General features: G+C 43.2%; 1 protein-coding gene across 2 annotated transcripts in view; it reads right to left on the bottom strand.

The window, feature by feature from the left end:
- The window catches only part of fgd1 (FYVE, RhoGEF and PH domain containing 1), a 65,628-nt gene that overhangs the window by 33,250 nt on the left and 11,859 nt on the right, over positions 1 to 20,519 (bottom strand). The window contains exon 1 of one of the 2 annotated variants that reach the window (XM_034296009.1): positions 6,958 to 7,595. The exons of the other annotated variant lie outside the window; for it this stretch is intronic. Coding sequence (XP_034151900.1) covers positions 6,958 to 7,015 — 58 coding nt within the window. The 5' untranslated portion in view covers positions 7,016 to 7,595. Of the gene's footprint in view, positions 1 to 6,957; positions 7,596 to 20,519 lie in introns of those variants that run through there. 2 annotated transcript variants of the gene reach the window in all.

Here is a 20,519-nt window from a genome sequence, read left to right as displayed (position 1 = left end):
ATCTTGAAGAAGGAAGGCTATCACTCCATTTTGCAATGCCATGCCATACCCTGTGGATGGCGCTTGATTGGAGCCAATTTCCTCCTACAACAGGACAATCACCCAAAGCACAGGTCTAAAATATGCAATAACTATTTAGGGAAGAAGCATTCAGCTGGCAATCTGTCTATAATGGAGTGGCCAGAACAGTCACCAGATCTGAACTCTACTGAGCTGTTCTGGGAGCAGCTTGACCGTATGGTACATAAGTGCCCATCAAACCAATCCAACTTGTGGGAGGAGCTTCAGGAAGCACATGGTGAAACCTCTTCAGATACCCTCAACAAATGGAAAACTAGAACGCCAAAGGTCTGCAAGGCTGTAATTGCTGCAAATGGAGGATTATTTGACGAAAGCCAAGTTTGAAGGACACAATTATTTAAAAATCATTATTTCTGACCGTGTCAATTACTATATTTCCTATTAATTTTGCTATGATTCTCATTTAATGTACGTCTTCATGGAAAACAAAGAAATGTCTAAGTGACCCCAAACTTTTGGACGATAGTGTATGTGTAACGTATATTGTGTAATGCATGTGTAACGTATATTGTGTAATGCATGTGTAACGTATATTGTGTAATGCATGTGTAACGTTTATTGTGTAATGCATGTGTAACGTATATTGTGTAATGCATGTGTAACGTATATTGTGTAATGTATGTGTAACGTATATTGTGTAATGCATGTGTAACGTTTATTGTGTAATGTATGTGTATCGTATATTGGGTTATGCATGTGTAACGTTTATTGTGTAATGTATGTGTAACGTATATTGTGTAATGCATGTGTAACGTATATTGTGTATTGTATGTTTAATGAATATTGGGTAATGCTTATTGTGTAGTATATATTGTGTAATGTATATTGGGTAATGTTTATTGTGTAGTATATATTGTGTAATGTATATTGTGTAATGTTTATTGTGTAGTATATATTGTGTAATGTATATTGGGTAATGTTTATTGTATAGTATATATTGTGTAATGCATATTGTGTAATGTTTATTGTGTAGTATATATTGTGTAATGTATATTTTTTATGTATATTGTGGATTTCTTTGTTCATTATTTGTTTATTTGAATCCCCATCCAGAGTAGCTTATCTTCCAAACAAACAACAGAACAGTTCCAAACAAACAACAGAACAAACAACCAAACGCAGACACACGTATAAACTCCAACCTTAATGTACAGCAGAACTGTGTATTTAAGATGCTTTTCCTGTCTTAATGTCTATATAACATACTGGGATAATAATGTTGATATAACATACTGGGATATTAATGTTTATTTAACATACAGGGATATTAATGTCTATATAACAAACAGGGATATTAATGTCTATATAACATATATGGATATTAATGTTGATATAACATACTGGGATATTAATGTTGGTATAACATACTGGTATATTAATGTCTATATAACATACAGGGATATTAATGTTGATATAACATACAGGGATATTAATGTTGATATAACATACTGGGATATTAATGTTTATATAACATACAGGGATATTAATGTTGATATAACATACTGGTATATTAATGTTTATATAACCTACAGGGATATGAATGTTGATATAACATACTGGGATATTAATGTTGATATAACATACTGGGATATTAATGTTTATATAACATACAGAGATATTAATGTCTATATAACATACAGGGATATTAATGTTGATATAAAATATATGGATATTAATGTTGATATAACATATATGGATATTAATATCTATATAACATATAAGGATATTAATGTTTATATAACATACAGGGATATTAATGTTGATATAACATACAGGGATATTAATGTCTATATAACATACAGGGAAATTAATGTTGATATAACATACAGGGATATTAATGTCTATATAACATATATGGAAATTAATGTTTATATAACATACAGGGATATTAATGTCTATATCACATATATGGATATTAATATCTATATAACATTTAAGGATATTAATGTTTATATAACATACAGGGATATTAATGTTGATATAACATACAGGGATATTAATGTCTATATAACATACAGGGATATTAATGTTGATATAACATACAGGGATATTAATGTCTATATAACATACAGGGATATTAATGTTGATATAACATATAGGGATATTAATGTCTATATAACATACAGAGATATTAATGTTGATATAACATATAGGGATATTAATGTTGATATAAAATATATGGATATTAATGTCTATATAACATATATGGAAATTAATGTTTATATAACATACAGGGATATTAATGTCTATATAACATATATGGATATTAATGTCTATATAACATATAAGGATATTAATGTTTATATATCATACAGGGATATTAATGTTGATATAACATACAGGGATATTAATGTCTATATAACATATATGGAAATTAATGTTTATATAACATACAGGGATATTAATGTCTATATCACATATATGGATATTAATATCTATATAACATTTAAGGATATTAATGTTTATATAACATACAGGGATATTAATGTTGATATAACATACAGGGATATTAATGTCTATATAACATACAGGGATATTAATGTTGATATAACATACAGGGATATTAATGTCTATATAACATACAGGGATATTAATGTTGATATAACATATAGGGATATTAATGTCTATATAACATACAGAGATATTAATGTTGATATAACATATAGGGATATTAATGTTGATATAAAATATATGGATATTAATGTCTATATAACATATATGGAAATTAATGTTTATATAACATACAGGGATATTAATGTCTATATAACATATATGGATATTAATGTCTATATAACATATAAGGATATTAATGTTTATATAACATACAGGGATATTAATGTTGATATAACATACAGGGATATTAATGTCTATATAACATATAGGGTTATTAATGTTTATTTAACATACAGGGATATTTATGTTTATATAACATACAGGGATATTAATGTTGATATAACATACAGGGATTTTAATGTCTATATAACACATAGGGATATTAATGTTTATATAAAATACAGGGATATGAATGTTTATATAACATAGGGATATTTAAACAACAAGGCCCAAGGGAGTCTTATTGCAGTCTCACTTACCACAGCTTCAGTATATTGGCACTCAGGATTCAAACCACCCGATTAATAATAATGTTTATTCTATGTCACCTATTAGAGAGGACAGGCCATGAGGAAGGATGGTGAACATAAAGCACAATTCATCAGACCAATGTCCACAGGGTCTATGTTTGTTCTATTATTGGATGTTTCTGTTGTCCGGTTATTTATATACTTCTAATCATTAGCCTGTCTGCTACCTCGACAGTGTGTGTGTGTGTATGTGTGTGTGTGTGTGTGTTTGTGTCTGTGTGTGTGTGTGTGTTCCGGATTTACTTTAATCATCAGCCTGTCTGCTACTGTAACAGAACAGACTGGAACACTACCACGCATAAACAACGTCTAACAGTCTCAAATCAACATTTGACATTTATGGGACAAAATTCTATTTTGGTCTGAATTAAGTCTGTGTGGTTACAGGGTTTTTGATTAGAACAGAAACAATCTAACAGTTAACAGTTTATGCATCCATTCCAACTGGTTATGGTGAAGTCCCATCATGTTCAAGTCCAGGCTCTGGCTGGTCCACTCAAGGACATACACAGAGGTCCCAAAACCACTCCTGTGTTGTCATGGCTGTATGCAGTCTTAGGTCCTGAGCACTCAGGAACAGATTTTCATCAAGGGTCTGTCTGTACTTTGCTCTGTTTACCTTTCCCCGATTGTGACTAGTCTCCCAGTCCCTGCCTCTGAAAAACATCCCCACAGCATTATGCTGCCACCACCACCATGCTTCAATGTAGGGATGGTATTGGCCAGGTGATGAGTGGTGCCTGTTTTCCTTCAGATGTGACTCTTGGAATGCAGGCCAAAGATTTCAATCTTGGTTTCATTTGACCAGATCATTTTGTTTTCATGTGGGCGGTCATTTGCCTTTGATTGTGGGGTGGTCTGGCCAGTCTACCAAAAAGGCCTAATTGGTGGACTGCTGGAGAGATGGTTGTCCTTCTTGTAGGTTCTCCAATCTCCCCACAGGATCTCCGGTTCTTGGTCACCTCCCTGACCAAGGTTCTTCTCCCACGATTACAGAGTTTGGTGGGGCAGTCAGCTCCAGGAAGAGTGTTGCTGGATACAAACTCCATCCATTTAAGAGTGATGGAGGCCACTGTGTTCTAGGGCACCTTCGTTGCCAAAAAATCATTTTGTACCCTTCCCCAGATCTGTGCCTAAACATAGCCCTAACTCAGAGCTCTACGGACCATTCCTTCAACCTCATGGCTTGGTTTTAGCTCTGACAATCCAATGCCAACTGTGGGGCCAGACAGGTGTGTGCCTTTCCAAATCATGTCCAATCAGTTGAAATGACCACAGGTGGACTCCAGTGAAGTTATAAACACATCCAGGATGATGAATGGAAACAGGATGCAAAGTGTCTGAATTCTTATGTAAATGTGAATTTTAAGTTTTTTTTATATAAATCTGATAAAGGTTCACAGGCAGTATGTTGCCAAAGAACATATTGCATTTTGTATTTTATATTCAACTTGTGGGACTGTATAGTAAATCAGGACTGTTGTGACTGTAATGAGGGCACAGGGAAATTAGACTGCGTTTTCTGGGGAAGGTTGTGTCACTGTGACAGCCATAATCACCAGCGGTCGACCTACCAGAGCAACAACAGCAGTTTGCCCAGACCGGCAGGCTTCAAGTTGGCACAACCATTGCTTAAAAAATAAGTAGCACAAACTAAAAACGATTTTCAACACCATCGAGCTTTGTTGCAGAACAGAATAAATTGAATGACATCAAAAGCTACTCGCGGTGCCCAGTACAAGTCCACCCATTCAATTCCAGACATTATATGAGCCGTCGCCCTGTGCGTTCAAGCTGCACCGCTATAAAAGTTTGGCCTTGACAGAGTGCCGTGTGTTCTGTTCTCCGTTCTATGCTATTCTCTCCCCTACCTGTTCCCATTGTCGCTGTGATATATACATAGATAACGGACTTGCTTTGCTTCAGCTTAAAAACACAGATCCAGGGTGTGAAAAGAGCTATGGGGGGGGAAGCTTTGGCTTGTGTACCACAGGGACATAAGGGCTAGAGTCAATCAAACCGGCATTGCAGTATTCAGACACTAGCTCTTGTTCCAAAAGATCAGAAATAATGCGGCCTTTGTGAATACAGATCTTGACGCTGGACCAGCATGGCTCGGGTCTCTGCGTGGCCGAACATTCTGAAAACACAGCAGAGAACTTTGAGCTTGACAAACAGAAAGCCTCGTTAGTGTTTTCCTGCTGGGCCGTTCAGACGTGTCGATGCGTCTAAAGGCTGATTTACCCTGGGTGTCCGTGTTTCTCTAACTGAATAATGAAATAATTGCGAATGGCCACATTCTTGGATGGCTGGACAAAACAGTCAGTGATGCCCGGTCCATTTGTTTCACACCCGTCCGGCCATTCCTGTCCATTGGATGAGTTTGGCCAATGTCGCCAATATCGCCTTTACGCGATGCTCTATCGTTCTATGGATGATGTCGTTTGCTACCCATTAACGTCACACGTGGAACATCTCTAAAATGAGTCGTCACTTAATTTTTCTAGAATCAAAACCAAAACACAACTATCTGTCACAGTGGTACCCCCTGAAGAAACCATGCATGCAGTGGAACAGTGTTTCCCAAACTCTGTTTTCCAGACCTCACGCCGTGTGCGCATGTTGGCTTTTGCCTTTGCACACTACACAGCGGATTCAAATAACCAACTCATCCTCAAGCCTTCAATATTCTAATCAGCTGGGTAGTGTTTGGGCAGAAAAAAAACCTGGACACCAGGACAGAGTTTGGGAAAGGCTATTGTACAGTACGGTCTTGCAAGGTCAATGGGCAGGTTTCTCTGACATTGCCTAACAGTGGACCTGAATGTACACCTGTGTGAGATCATGCAGCGCTTCTGCATACAGACACACCCACTCTCCATCTCACTCACAGCAGCACGCAAACATACGTACACGCACACACACATACACGCGCGCGCACACAGGGAGAGCTAATGTATTTTAATCAAGCGGGTTACAAACCAAACGACAGCCCTTGTCGACGCAAAAACACACACACACACACATACACACTCAAACGGACACACTGTTTGAACATGGCACCAGTGGTTTGATACGGCGTCACCTCCGTGTAGCCACATTCAACCTGACGGAGGCTGCGTCCGTGTGCCTGTCTGTCCGTCCGTGTGCCTGTCTGTCCGTCCGTGTGCCTGTCTGTCCGTCCGTGTCTGTCTGCCTGCATGCACCCCATAGTGATGCCTATTATTCAACTTGAAAGACAGCAGAAGCTGTCCAGTATGGTTAATCTGAGTGTTTCGGAGTATTGAGCTAATGTGCACACTGCAGCATATATCAACCTGAGGACGCAGGCAAATCTCTGTTCTTCCGCTATGAATTACATTCAGCACCTCTGGTGTAACCCGTTCATTTTGTCCAGGATGACTGCCCTTGAATGCATAAACCAACACTTTGATCCTGCGACCGTTGCAATGTGTCCAAATACGTACACTTCAGCAGGCATAGAAACATTGCGGGCTACTAGCGATGGATTACTTTCCAAATTATAAATGAATGTTCGCGGCAGTGGCCAATAAACCATTGACAGAGTTCTCACTACAGCTGCACACATCACCTATAGCCGTATCAGCCTAACGCATATAATCGACTATGTTGCCTAACGCACACACTGCGGCTGGTTGGGTCATTAACTGCGCTATTTCCATTACAACATACATGAAAAATGAATTTATAGAATGAATCCGCATTGCCTTACCCCGGAGCACACTGGTTTTATCCATGTACATCGCGCAGCAAAACACAAATCCAGTCATTAAAAAACCGAACGGGGGACAGAATCCCCCTATCGCTCACACGACGAAATAGGAACCTTGTCGATGGGGTCGAGGAGACACACGGTCGGACTGTATTCCCGTTCTGTCTAAAGAAATCCCGACCGTCCACTGACAGACCGAGAGCAGATAAAATCAGCCAATAAATAAGTGGGTTAAGTGCTGTAGAGCAGAGTAAGGCGCAGGGGATCGCCCTCCCTGATAGTCAGAGCGCCGGGTATCAGCAGTTGTAACAGCATCCTCCGCTCACTAGGTCAACCGCAAGGATGATATTAGCATCCAGCACCGGTTTTTTCCCCCCTCGTCGACCACAGCAACGGCCTTTCAAATGTAAATTCTTACAAACGCGGCGCATGACATCTGCAAAGCTACTCGACTCTCAGTTTGTCAATGAAGACGAGTGTATTTGTTAAAAAAATAAATAAAAAATAAAACGAGCGACCATCAACGGATCGGAAAAATGTTGCCGTGCTGAGGGGTCCCCCGCCTCTCCTCCACTGTGCTACTAGCACACAGCGCCGGAGTGCGGATTCATGTCACCAGCCCGGTTCTAGATGCAGAATCACATGCGACGTGACCGCACAGCCAGACTTCCATCCCTCCCCCTCCTCCCTCTGCTCTCGCACTCCTCCCGTAGCCCGCATCTGTCTCACTCCGACGTCCTCACTCCATTTCTGTTTCCTTGACAACAAATTAGAGGTATGTCACGTCGGTGGTCTGTCGGAATACAGCAATTGTGGATGGACGGCATTTTGTCATGTCATTATTTGTAAGATGAAATATGGCTCCTATTTCACCCAAGATGCAATGGAAAATTATAATAGCCCTGCTGTCTTCTCAAATGGCCGTTACTCATAATCACTACTACAGTCTTAGTCTTTCCAATAAAAAAAAAAACGGACGAGTTTTCTCATTTCCAACAGTCTGATAGTCATATCCAGTGGCATTGGACCAGGGGAAAGGGGTACTAAATATACAGAGCCCTAACGTGTAGAGGGGCCCTCAAATAAAAAAAAAATCTTGAATAAAGAGGGGAGGGGCCCTCAGAGATTGCCTATGTACAGGGCGCATGAATTTTGTGCTACACCCCTGGTGATATCTAATATCAAATCACTGTACAACAGGTCGGCTTGGCTGACAAGCTGCTTAAATTATTCCACCTCAACAGCCCCAGTTAGCTTGCAGTTGATAATCAGGAGTCCGGACCATGCTCACAGGCCGACAGTACGTGGCCTTTAAATGGCAGGCCTATACAATTCAAGGGCGAAGCAGCAAGCGAGGTACTGCTGTGTCAGAGGTAATGGTCAGCCATGAGGTGTGAAGTTGGAAGTCTCATCTGTAGCCCTAGGTGTCCTCACACACAGAGAGCTTTAAAACAAATGGTTACGGTACTGTTTGTATCGTACATTTGATATGTGGGAATGAATAAATAATTAAGTGTTTGTGTGTGTGTGTGTGTGTGTGTGTGTTGACATCGTACAATAGGATAGGACTGATCCATCCAGATGGGTTGTTTGGTTCAGACAGGATTAAGGACTGAGGTTAACATCACCCCCCGCCACTACACACACACACACACACTCACACACACACACACACACACATACGTAGAACAAAACACACAGTAGATAAATGTAATCTCCTTTTAAGTGCCTTTCTATACTTTAAAGGTAAATAATCACAGCCACTGGTAACTGCTGTTGTGTGTGGGTGTGTCTGTGTCAACCAGTGATTAGAATGGCTGGGACGCTTTACACCAATGAATGAACCAGTCAGTGTAGAAAAAGCATGCAGCTATCTTGGAGATAAGTTTATTGTCACTGGTGAGAGGGGGGGTTGAGGAGCTTCGGCCATAAGTATTAGAGCAGGCTTAACATGATTGACATTTCCCCTCTGCCTGTGGTCATGAAGCCAGAGGCTGTGAGAGAGGTGACCCCAGCAATGGTTAAACATCTGTTAACAGTATGTCTGCCCCATGAAAGGTTCTGGGGAAAACCAACATCAAAACGCTTTGAATAGAGAGAAACATTGGCTAAATTTAAAAACACACCGCACGTTATCTGCCAGAGCCCATAAAGTAAAGGCAGTCTGGTGGACCCGAATGTAGAGTGGATGACAGCGCTACCAGACTGATCAGCCAATGCTACCAGAGAGAGCCTCTGTCCTTTTTAAAAACAAGAAACCAGGCAAGCCTAGTTCAGCCGGCCCGCAATAGAAAATGTTGCTACCTCGAGGTTCAGAACCGGGTCATCCACATGAAAGGCTGTGTCGTTAACCACTACACCACGGAGCTGTATATTTGCCAGGTGTCAGTATAGCCTCTTGTCTCTATCCTGAACAAATCATCTTTTGCCACTGGCTGTTTTAATAGTTAATTGGCCATTTGTGAATGATATTGATACAGTTAAACTGACTAACATTTCTTTCTAAGTTTACCTCCACCACAAATAGCGTCTATGTATGGCGTTTGCCACTGGCCGTTTTAACAGCGTATTAGCCAGTAATACGTTTTACCGGTATCTACTAACTTACTGGAATATTCATAAGATTTGAGCTATTGCTAGTGAGTCTGCCAAAGTTATTTCATTTCATGGCATAAGAACATATTTTTTTCTTTAATTCATGAATAACATTTATACAACATTCACTGCTCCTATCCGGCTCCGCTTACACGGTCCAGCAAATATATATAAACTGGTATTTTATTTAACCTTAAGTTAACCAGGCTGAGTCTCCTAATGGATGGATAAGACAGGTCTTATTGCCCATGGACACTGAGAAAGGGAAGGTTGTATCGGCCATAAACACTGAGAACAACTTCTACGGCTTCAGGAGGAAGGCCAGTGGAAACCTGGACACATGCTTCTGGTTCTGAAGTTTGGTCAAACTGGCCAGACCTCAATAACCAGGGCATCTGGACTGGTGCTCAGATGACCACAGACTAACACAACAGACTAACACCAGAGACTAACACCACAGACTCAGCCAGTGAATGCCTCTGGTGGGCAACACTCCTCAGTATCAGGCAAGGTTAGCTATGGCAGCACTGGACTGGCTTGGGAAAACTCTAAAATGAACTGACCTCTGTTTCAGACTGCAGAGGGAAAATGCCTCATTGGACTGACCTCTGTTTCAGACTGCTGAGGGAATATGCCTCATTGGACTGACCTCTGTTTCAGACTGCTGAGGGAATATGCCTCATTGGACTGACCTCTGTTTCAGATTTACCATGAAGGCGCAGTTTCAGGTCCCACTGACACCTTTCGACCCAGTACTCGGTTACCGCTCAAACGGTGACCCATTTTGTGTTCTACAACCATCGTACAGACAATGGCTGGGGGGAACCAATGTGTTTCACATGTTTGTTAAACTGGAAAGGCAAATCGCAACAAAAATATGTTTTTCTAAGGTTTGAACTGAGGAAGAACACCTTGTGAGGAGTGTGACTCTAAGGGGTGACCAGTACTTGTCTGGCTTCACCGACAGGAGATTATAAGAAGACTAAATGAACTTTTAAGACCACATTCTTCATCAAAATACTGTATTTACACAAATTAACCATCGTACAGCTTTACCGTGCTTTTTGCTGTTTCGACTCGTCAAAACAACCTGCCACCTACAAGCAGAATGCACGACCGTGTAGCTACTTAGTTGACGGTTAACAGTTTGGAGACGTCTTGATGTGGTGAGCACACTGTTATGCGTTTCTGTGCGACAAGAAAGCCAGATGTTGAGGGCCATCGCATGAGGAAAGAGACAGTTCAGATGGCTGGGTTGTTGTTGATTGGCCCGCGACACCCGCCTGCTACCCGCCTGATTGGCCTGTACTTCCCGCCTGCCCTACACCTGCTCCTGGAGAGTTTCGGATTGGTGGGAGATCACAGGGGCCACCAATGGTCTGTCCCGCCAGCTTAGTTGCCCTACATTCATGCCGGACCGACGCCCCGTTTACACCCGCAGTGGGCTGACCCAAACCAGACAGCGATGGAGGAGGAGAGGATGGATTCTGCTCTTCAACTCATGTGTGAAAAGGGTTTTGGGATATATGGGTAGTTTGAAATGTGCCTACCCATCTGAAACGTGTCAGGCCTTCATGTTACTTGGTGTTATCTGTATCTCTAGGTATACCGGCAAAATCTGTACCTCTACATGTACTTGGTGTTATCAGTACATCTATGTGTACTTGGTGTTATCAGTACATCTATGTGTACTTGGTGTTATCAGTACATCTATGTGTACTTGGTGTTATCAGTACATCTATGTGTACTTGGTGTTATCAGTACATCTATGTGCACTTGGTGTTATCAGTACATCTATGTGTACTTGGTGTTATCAGTACATCTACGTGTACTTGGTGTTATCAGTACATCTATGTGTACTTGGTGTTATCAGTACATCTATGTGTACTTGGTGTTATCAGTACATCTATGTGTACTTGGTGTTATCAGTACATCTATGTGTACTTGGTGTTATCAGTACATCTATGTGTACTTGGTGTTATCAGTACATCTATGTGCACTTGGTGTTATCAGTACATCTATGTGCACTTGGTGTTATCAGTACATCTATGTGTACTTGGTGTTATCAGTACATCTATGTGTACTTGGTGTTATCAGTACATCTATGTGTACTTGCCTATATAGATTGTATGATCTTTTCAGATCTTTCTGAATAGTATGTTTGAATCCTGGCTTTAAATGCTTTTTATGAAATGTGTGTGTGGGGGTCATTACATTAAGCAGTGTGTGTGTGAGAGACATGTGGATATTATTGACTGTCATGGATAGCAGAAATGAGAAGCCTGTTCCTTCTTCTCCTCCTTCTCCTCATTCCTCTCCTCCTGCTACTCCTCCTTCTCCTCTTTTCCTCATTCCTCTCCTCCTCCTTCTTCTCTTCATCCCTCTCCTCATTCCTCTTCTCCTCCTACTCCTCCTTCTCCTCATTCCTCTTCTCCACCTACTCCTTCTTCTCCTCTTCCCTCTCCTTCTCCTACTTCTACTTATTCCTCTCCTCCTCCTACTCCTCCTTCTCCTCATTCCTCTCCTGGTCTCCTTGGCCTGTATCGGGTCAACTTTCTTGTGGTGGTTACTGAGCAGTTCCCACCTCTAGCCCTGGCTGTTACTGCCACCACTAAATGGTGAGATTTACCCTCTGATTTCCCCAGAGAGAAGCCATCTGCCCACTGACACCATGCCACGACACACACGCACACACGCACACACACACCAATACACACACACACACCCCAGTACACGCCCAAACACACAACAGAACCTCCTCAAAACACACACCAATACACACATCCCAGTACACACCCAAACACACAACAGAACCTCCTCAAAACACACATACCAATATACACACACACCCCAACACACGCCCCAACCACAGAACAGAACCTGCTCAAAACACACACACACCAAAATACACACACACCCCAGCACATCCCCAAAACACAGAACAGAACCTCCTCTAAACACACACACGCACCCACACACACGAAAACACCCACCCACACACAAATACTGATAATCTGCCACAACTGTACAGATCTTTACAACATCTGAACAACCTCTTTAACCCCAACGCCCCCACACCAACTACACATGGACAACCTCTTTAACCCCAACGCCCCCACACCAACTACACATGGACAACCTCTTTAACCCCAACGCCCCCACACCAACTACACATGGACAACCTCTTTAACCCCAACGCCCCCACACCAACTACAAATGGACAACCTCTTTAACCCCAACGCCCCCACACCAACTACACATGGACAACCTCTTTAACCCCAACGCCCCCACACCAACTACACATGGACAACCTCTTTAACCACAACACCCTCAACCCAGCTACACATGGACAACCTCTTTAACCCTATTGGCATCACAATTGAATATTTAACACTTATACATCCACAAAATAGTCAGCCAACCAATCTGTCATCCATCCAGTCAGTCATCCACCCATCCCTCAATCCCTCCATCCACCCCTTCATCTCTCTGCTCTGTATGTACTGAAGGTGTGCAGGGATTGCCTTTAACCTATGACCTCTAACCTATAAATTCAGCCCAGTCCTTCAAATAACAGCAATGCATGGACTACCTTTCATGTTGGATCCAAACAAATGGACATCCTTTGGCATACAATAATGTTGGATTGAGTTAAGAATAGCCAGGAGCTGCATGTGTGTGTTTATTTACCCTTGTAATGGTTAGAGCTCAGCTGTCTGGTCAGAGTCACCATGACGAGTTGATCCTCCCAGAGGGAGAGACAAAAGCTGTCTCAGCCCAAGAATGGTCTGAGTCTCCCAGCACCCTTCATCTAGGTCCCAGCTGTCTCTCTCTCACACTCTCTCTCCCTCTATCTTTCCTCACCCTCCCTCCTTTTCTACAGATCCTTCTCCCATCTGTTTGCATTTGACACATTCTGAGAGCGTTGCCTTGGGCCAGAGGCCTGAGACGAATGGCAAAGCTTAACTTTACATTAAAAACTAGAAATCTTTATTTTATTGCCAACGAAGGAGAGTCATTGTGCACCACAAAATCCCAGCTGGCTGAAACACAGTTGCACTTATACACAGTGATGTGTGTTATGGTAATAAAAAGCATTTCAAGTCTTTATTCTATATAATAAAACATTCACCTGTATTCAAAGGTTAAACCAAAATGTGCCACATGCTGAGCTGAAAGGGCAATAACAGGCTCATATTGATTTATAAAACGTATTAATATATAATGTACATTTTGCAATTATGGCCCTGTATTATCACAGCAACATCCAGAAGGTTTAAAGAGGGTTGAAGATTGGGTAGTGTCATCCGATGCACCAATCGCTAAGCTTGTATGCTTCCTAACCCACTGCTCAACCAACCAGAAAGTATTAGATGAAACCAGGAAGAGGGCGTTCCCCCCCCCGGCCAACAACCACGACTGAGCTTGCAGGTGCCCCTGTGGTCACAAGGAGTCGCTACTCTGTCCGTGGCATCCAGCCCACCGACCCGGGACAATGCTGAGACACTTTGCACTGGCCTCTGACACATCCCCCAGGGTACTGGGATTCCCGGTCATGTTGCTGCAGACATATCGGTCATGTTGATGCAGACATATCGGTCATGTTGATGCAGACATATCGGTCGTGTTGATGCAGACATATCGGTCATGTTGATGCAGACATATCGGTCGTGTTGATGCAGACATATCGGTCATGTTGATGCAGACATATCGGTCGTGTTGATGCAGACATATCGGTCATGTTGATGCAGACATATCGGTCGTGTTGATGCAGGCATATCGGTCGTGTTGATGCAGACATATCGGTCGTGTTGATGCAGACATATCGGTCGTGTTGATGCAGACATATCGGTCGTGTTGATGCAGACATATCGGTTGTGTTGATGCAGACATATCGGTCATGTTGATGCAGACATATCGGTCGTGTTGATGCAGGCATATCGGTCGTGTTGATGCAGACATATTGGTCGTGTAGATGCAGACATATCGGTCGTGTTGTTGCAGACATATCGGTCATGTTGATGCAGACATATCGGTCGTGTTGATGCAGGCATATCGGTCGTGTTGATGCAGACATATCGGTCGTGTTGATGCAGACATATCGGTCGTGTTGTTGCAGACATATCGGTCGTGTTGATGCAGAAATATCGGTCATGTTGATGCAGACATATCGGTCATGTTGATGCAGACATATCAGTCGTGTTGATGCAGACATATCAGTCGTGTTGATGCAGACATATCGGTCGTGTTGATGCAGACATATCGGTCGTGTTGATGCAGACATATCGGTCGTGTTGATGCAGGCATATCGGTCGTGTTGATGCAGACATATCGGTCGTGTTGATGCAGACATATCGGTCATGTTGATGCAGACATATCGGTCGTGTTGATGCAGACATATCGGTCGTGTTGATGCAGACATATCGGTCGTGTTGATGCAGACATATCGGTCATGTTGATGCAGACATATCGGTCGTGTTGATGCAGGCATATCGGTCGTGTTGATGCAGACATATCGGTCGTGTTGATGCAGACATATCGGTCATGTTGATGCAGACATATCGGTCGTGTTGATGCAGACATATCGGTCATGTTGATGCAGACATATCGGTCGTGTTGATGCAGACATATCGGTCATGTTGATGCAGACATATCGGTCGTGTTGATGCAGGCATATCGGTCGTGTTGATGCAGACATATCGGTCGTGTTGATGCAGACATATCGGTCATGTTGATGCAGACATATCGGTCGTGTTGATGCAGACATATCGGTCATGTTGATGCAGACATATCGGTCGTGTTGATGCAGACATATCGGTCATGTTGATGCAGACATATCGGTCGTGTTGATGCAGACATATCGGTCGTGTTGATGCAGACATATCGGTCGTGTTGATGCAGACATATCGGTCGTGTTGTTGCAGACATATCGGTCGTGTTGATGCAGAAATATCGGTCATGTTGATGCAGACATATCGGTCATGTTGATGCAGACATATCAGTCGTGTTGATGCAGACATATCAGTCGTGTTGATGCAGACATATCGGTTGTGTTGATGCAGACATATCTGTCATGTTGATGCAGATATATCGGTCGTGTTGATGCAGACATATCAGTCGTGTTGATGCAGACATATCGGTCGTGTTGATGCAGACATATTGTGAGCCAGTTACTCTTGTGTCATACAGGAGCCAAAGAGGCTGTTGTTTTCTTACAGTCCAATGAACTCATACATCACTAACAAAACACTCTTAAAAATGCTTCCTTTGTAAGACTGCGGCGGTCCTTAACATGCATCCACACACACGCGCGCGCACACAAACACATCTGAACCACTGCAATGCTATCTAACTGCCTAATCAAATGAAGCAGAGCGAATCCTTCCCTGCTAAATGACCAGAGGACAAGAGTTCAAAGCAGAGACCAAAAATACTTCTAACCAATAGGCACACAGCAGTAGTCAGAGACCAGGCATAATGCCAGCCAATAGACACACGGCAGTAGTCAGAGACCATGAACAATGCCAGCCAACAGACACGCGACAATAGCCAGAGACCAATAATGATGCCAGCCAATAGACACACGGCAGTAGCCAGTGAGCAACAATGATGCCAGCCAATAATACAAACAGCAGTACTGTATTAATGTTCAAGGCTATGTTCAGGTCCAGTATTCTAGTCTTATGCTAGTACTGGTGCTGGTGTTAATGTTAAAGGCTATGTTCAGATCCAGTATTCTAGTCTTGTCCTAGTACTGGGGCTGGTGTTAATGTTCAAGGCTATGTTCAGGTCCAGTATTCTAGTCTTGTCCTGTGAGTGCAAAATGTTGGAGGGAGAGAATGAAAGGGAATCTAAAATCAGCTGACTTTGACATCAGATATCTAGAGAGTGTATTCATGCAGTATCCAACAGAACAGGCCCTGAGTACATTCTGGCTGACAGCTGGTTAGGTGGAAATTGGCATCAGAAAACATAGAGGCACAGGGACACACTGTCTTCTCTCCGTTGTCAGCATGCATGATGGGATATGATGACCGTGACATGTACCTTTGCATCTTAATCGGGATGTTGGGGTTCGAAGAGGACATTTGACCAGGGCTTGTCCCTACCCTTAGCCCTTACTCTAACCTTAATCCTTACACTGAACTTAGCCTTTATTCTAACTGGTTTACCCATCATCATTTCTGCCCCCAGAACCAGGATGAAGGCGTTCAACCTACTTCATCTACAGTACCAGAACCAGGATGAAGGTGTTCAACCTGCTTCACCTACAGTACCAGAACCAGGATGAAGGAATTCAACCTGTTTCACTTACAGTACCAGAACCAGGATGAAGGCGTTCAACCTACTTCACCTACAGTACCAGAACCAGGATGAAGGTGTTCAACCTGCTTCACCTACAGTACCAGAACCAGGATGAAGGCATTCAGCCTGTTTCACTTACAGTACCAGAACCAGGATGAAGGTGTTCAACCTGCTTCACCTACAGTACCAGAACCAGGATGAAGAAGAAGCCACAGTACCAGTGGGCTGTTTCAGGATAGAGCGGAAGTCACATTTCAGTTTTCCTGGTGTCTACAATTGTTAAACAATAGGGAGCTATAAGTGTAATGTAATTTAATATAACGTTTGTTCATATTTTCAGGGATATTTTTCAAGACAGATCTTTTCATCAGATGAACATCATTATGAGTCAGTATTTTCTATGTTCAATAAAAGGCCTCAAAGTTATTATGGAACATAGAGCTCATCTACAACCACAGACGTGTTTCTCCTCTCTCACATCCCTCCTCCTCACCTCTCCTCACCTCTCCTCCATCTCTCTCTCCGCCTCTGTCTCCCACCCTCTGTCTCCCCCTTTATTTCTCACCATGGTTTAAAATGTCTCTGATAATTCTAATCTGTGTCTCCCGAGTCTTCAGCCCCCCTGCTCCTGTCTCTCCTTGAGGTGATTAGAATCCCCTAGTCGGCCTCAAACTAACTCCCGGAAACCTCTTTGTGATTAAAGTCTCTTTTCAGGATCATTCTGTGACTCTCTCCTGCCACGTTTCCCTGGTGATCAGTGGCATGGCATCCACACACACACTGACACCTCCCGCCCACTTTCTGCAGCTGCTTGGTGAGATATGATTGGTGCATGAAACGTCTTGCTGGAAAATATCTAATCCACCCTCTACAGCAGACACACACACACAGACACTAACACACTCAGAGACACTAACATAAACACACAGATACACACACAGACACTAAGACACACACACAGAGACTAACATATACACACAGACACTAAGACACACACACACTAACATACACACACAGATACAAACATACACACAGACACATGCGCACTACAGACACCAACACACAAACACACACACAGACATTAACACACCCACACAGACACTGGCCCACACAGACACACACACATAGACACAAACACACACAGACACTAACACACACACAGACACATAAACAGTATTCACAGCTCACCAAAGGATTCTAAATACTATAAAATATAACGAGAATCAAAACATAAATATTTATAACTAATTTTCGTGGATCATTATTAATAAATGTCTTATCTGAACATATAAAAGCCTCTTTTGATCTTAACAAGTGGGTAACGTTGAGAGATAAAGAGAGACATAGGCTCAAAGTATGGCAGAGAGAAAGAAAAATAGGCTCAGAGTATGACAGAGAGAAATCAGAGTAAGACGAGCCCAGATTCCTCTTTAAATTAGTAAATGGTCCTAACTTAATGCTGAGAGAAAAAAGTCTGTGAACAGTCTCGCTGTGGAGGATAAAACTGCAAACAAACTGCATTCCCCTGGGTTAAATTAGAGACTGCATTGAAACTAATCTAATAAGACAGACTGACTGACAGACAGACAGGCAGATTGACAGACTGACAAACAGGCAGACAGGCAGATTGACAGACAGACTGACAGACAGACTGACAGTCAGGCAGACAGGCAGGCAGGTAGGCAGGCTGACATGTCTTCTGTATTGATGACCTCCTATAGAACTGCAGTACCTGTGGTCCTCGGGTAATGCAACCATGATGAATGAGATGGCTCGGTAAGGATGCTGATCCCAGGGTAAAGACTGATCCTCCCAGATGATCTGGTGGGGAGGTTGATCCCAGGGTAAAGACTGATCCTCCCAGATGATCTAGTGGGGAGGTTGATCCCAGGGTAAAGACTGATCCTCCCAGATGATCTAGTGGGGAGGTTGATCCCAGGGTAAAGACTGATCCTCCCAGATGATCTAGTGGGGAGGTTGATCCCAGGGTAAAGACTGATCCTCCCAGATGATCTAGTGGGGAGGTTGATCCCAAGGTAAAGACTGATCCTCCCAGATGATCTAGTGGGGAGGTTGATCCCAGGGTAAAGACTGATCCTCCCAGATGATCTAGTGGGGAGGTTGATCCCAGGGTAAAGACTGATCCTCCCAGATGATCTAGTGGGGAGGTTGATCCCAGGGTAAAGACTGATCCTCCCAGATGATCTAGTGGGGAGGTTGATCCCAGGGTAAAGACTGATCCTCCCAGATGATCTAGTGGGGAGGTTGATCCCAGGGTAAAGACTGATCCTCCCAGATGATCTGGTGGGGAGGTTGATCCCAGGGTAAAGACTGATCCTCCCAGATGATCTAGTGGGGAGGTTGATCCCAGGGTAAAGACTGATCCTCCCAGATGATCTAGTGGGGAGGTTGATCCCAGGGTAAAGACTGATCCTCCCAGATGATCTAGTGGGGAGGTTGATCCCAGGGTAAAGACTGATCCTCCCAGATGATCTAGTGGGGAGGTTGATCCCAGGGTAAAGACTGATCCTCCCAGATGATCTAGTGGGGAGGTTGATCCCAGGGTAAAGACTGATCCTCCCAGATGATCTAGTGGGGAGGTTGATCCCAGGGTAAAGACTGATCCTCCCAGATGATCTGGTGGGGAGGTTGATCCCAGGGTAAAGACTGATCCTCCCAGATGATCTAGTGGGGAGGTTGATCCCAGGGTAAAGACTGATCCTCCCAGATGATCTAGTGGGGAGGTTGATCCCAGGGTAAAGACTGACCCCCTGAGATGTGGGGACTATTCTATAGACGACCCTGCAGTCAAAGCACTGCAAGTCACACACTGAAAACAAAGGGCTGCCACCAACATAAGGGAAAGAAAGGCTATCTTAGGACAGACCGACCACTTCAGATTGTAAACAGTATGTCTTCCTTTATTTCATGCGGGGGAGATTAATGTCCTCTTCTGGTTAGGGTGACATTTAATGTTGTGGAGGGTGCATCTTTTTAATGGATGACGCATCAGGCTTGACAAACCCCCCAATTGATCTCAAACTGTCCCTTGCCAAATAAAAGACAGTGAACCTTGTGGGATCGCAGAAACACGTCATTGTGAGATGTTTTGATGTATCAGCAGAGCCTTCTGCATCCCTTTCCCAGAGACTGGCAGCACAACCAAAGAAGCTTCAAACCAATATTATGGTATTTCAAGCTCTGTTTATTGTGTTCAGGCACACAATCATAGCGGTGGAAATCTGCCTACCTCTACAGCAGAGGTCTGGACAGTCAGGTCGGGAGCAGTGCTCCCCTATCGGTACTCCCCTATCGGTGCTCCCCTATCCGTGCTCCCCTATCGGTGCTCCCCTATCGGTTCTAGTAAGCGGCCACCACGTGTGTTCCGCGGAGAACCGCCGTGTGGTTATCGCGTCGTACCAGCAGACCAGCTGTCAGCAGTTCTCCCTGACAACCGATGAGGTGTCCTCTTTTTATCCTCCTCTGGGGAAGGCACACGTTCCAGGCACACGTTCCACGCACACGTTCCAGGCACACCTTGCTTTGAGCTACAGACCAGTGTATTTCAGGTTCCTTGGTTTGCTAGAGAAGGTGAGTAGAATACTGGTCGTTTCGTCACCCTGCTCAAACTACCCAGCCCTGTGAACAGTGGTTGAATGTGA

The sequence above is a fragment of the Esox lucius genome, chromosome 12, assembly GCF_011004845.1.
Source record: "Esox lucius isolate fEsoLuc1 chromosome 12, fEsoLuc1.pri, whole genome shotgun sequence".
NCBI classification, from domain to species: Eukaryota; Metazoa; Chordata; class Actinopteri; order Esociformes; family Esocidae; genus Esox; species Esox lucius.
This window is presented reverse-complemented; position numbering and strand designations above follow the sequence as displayed.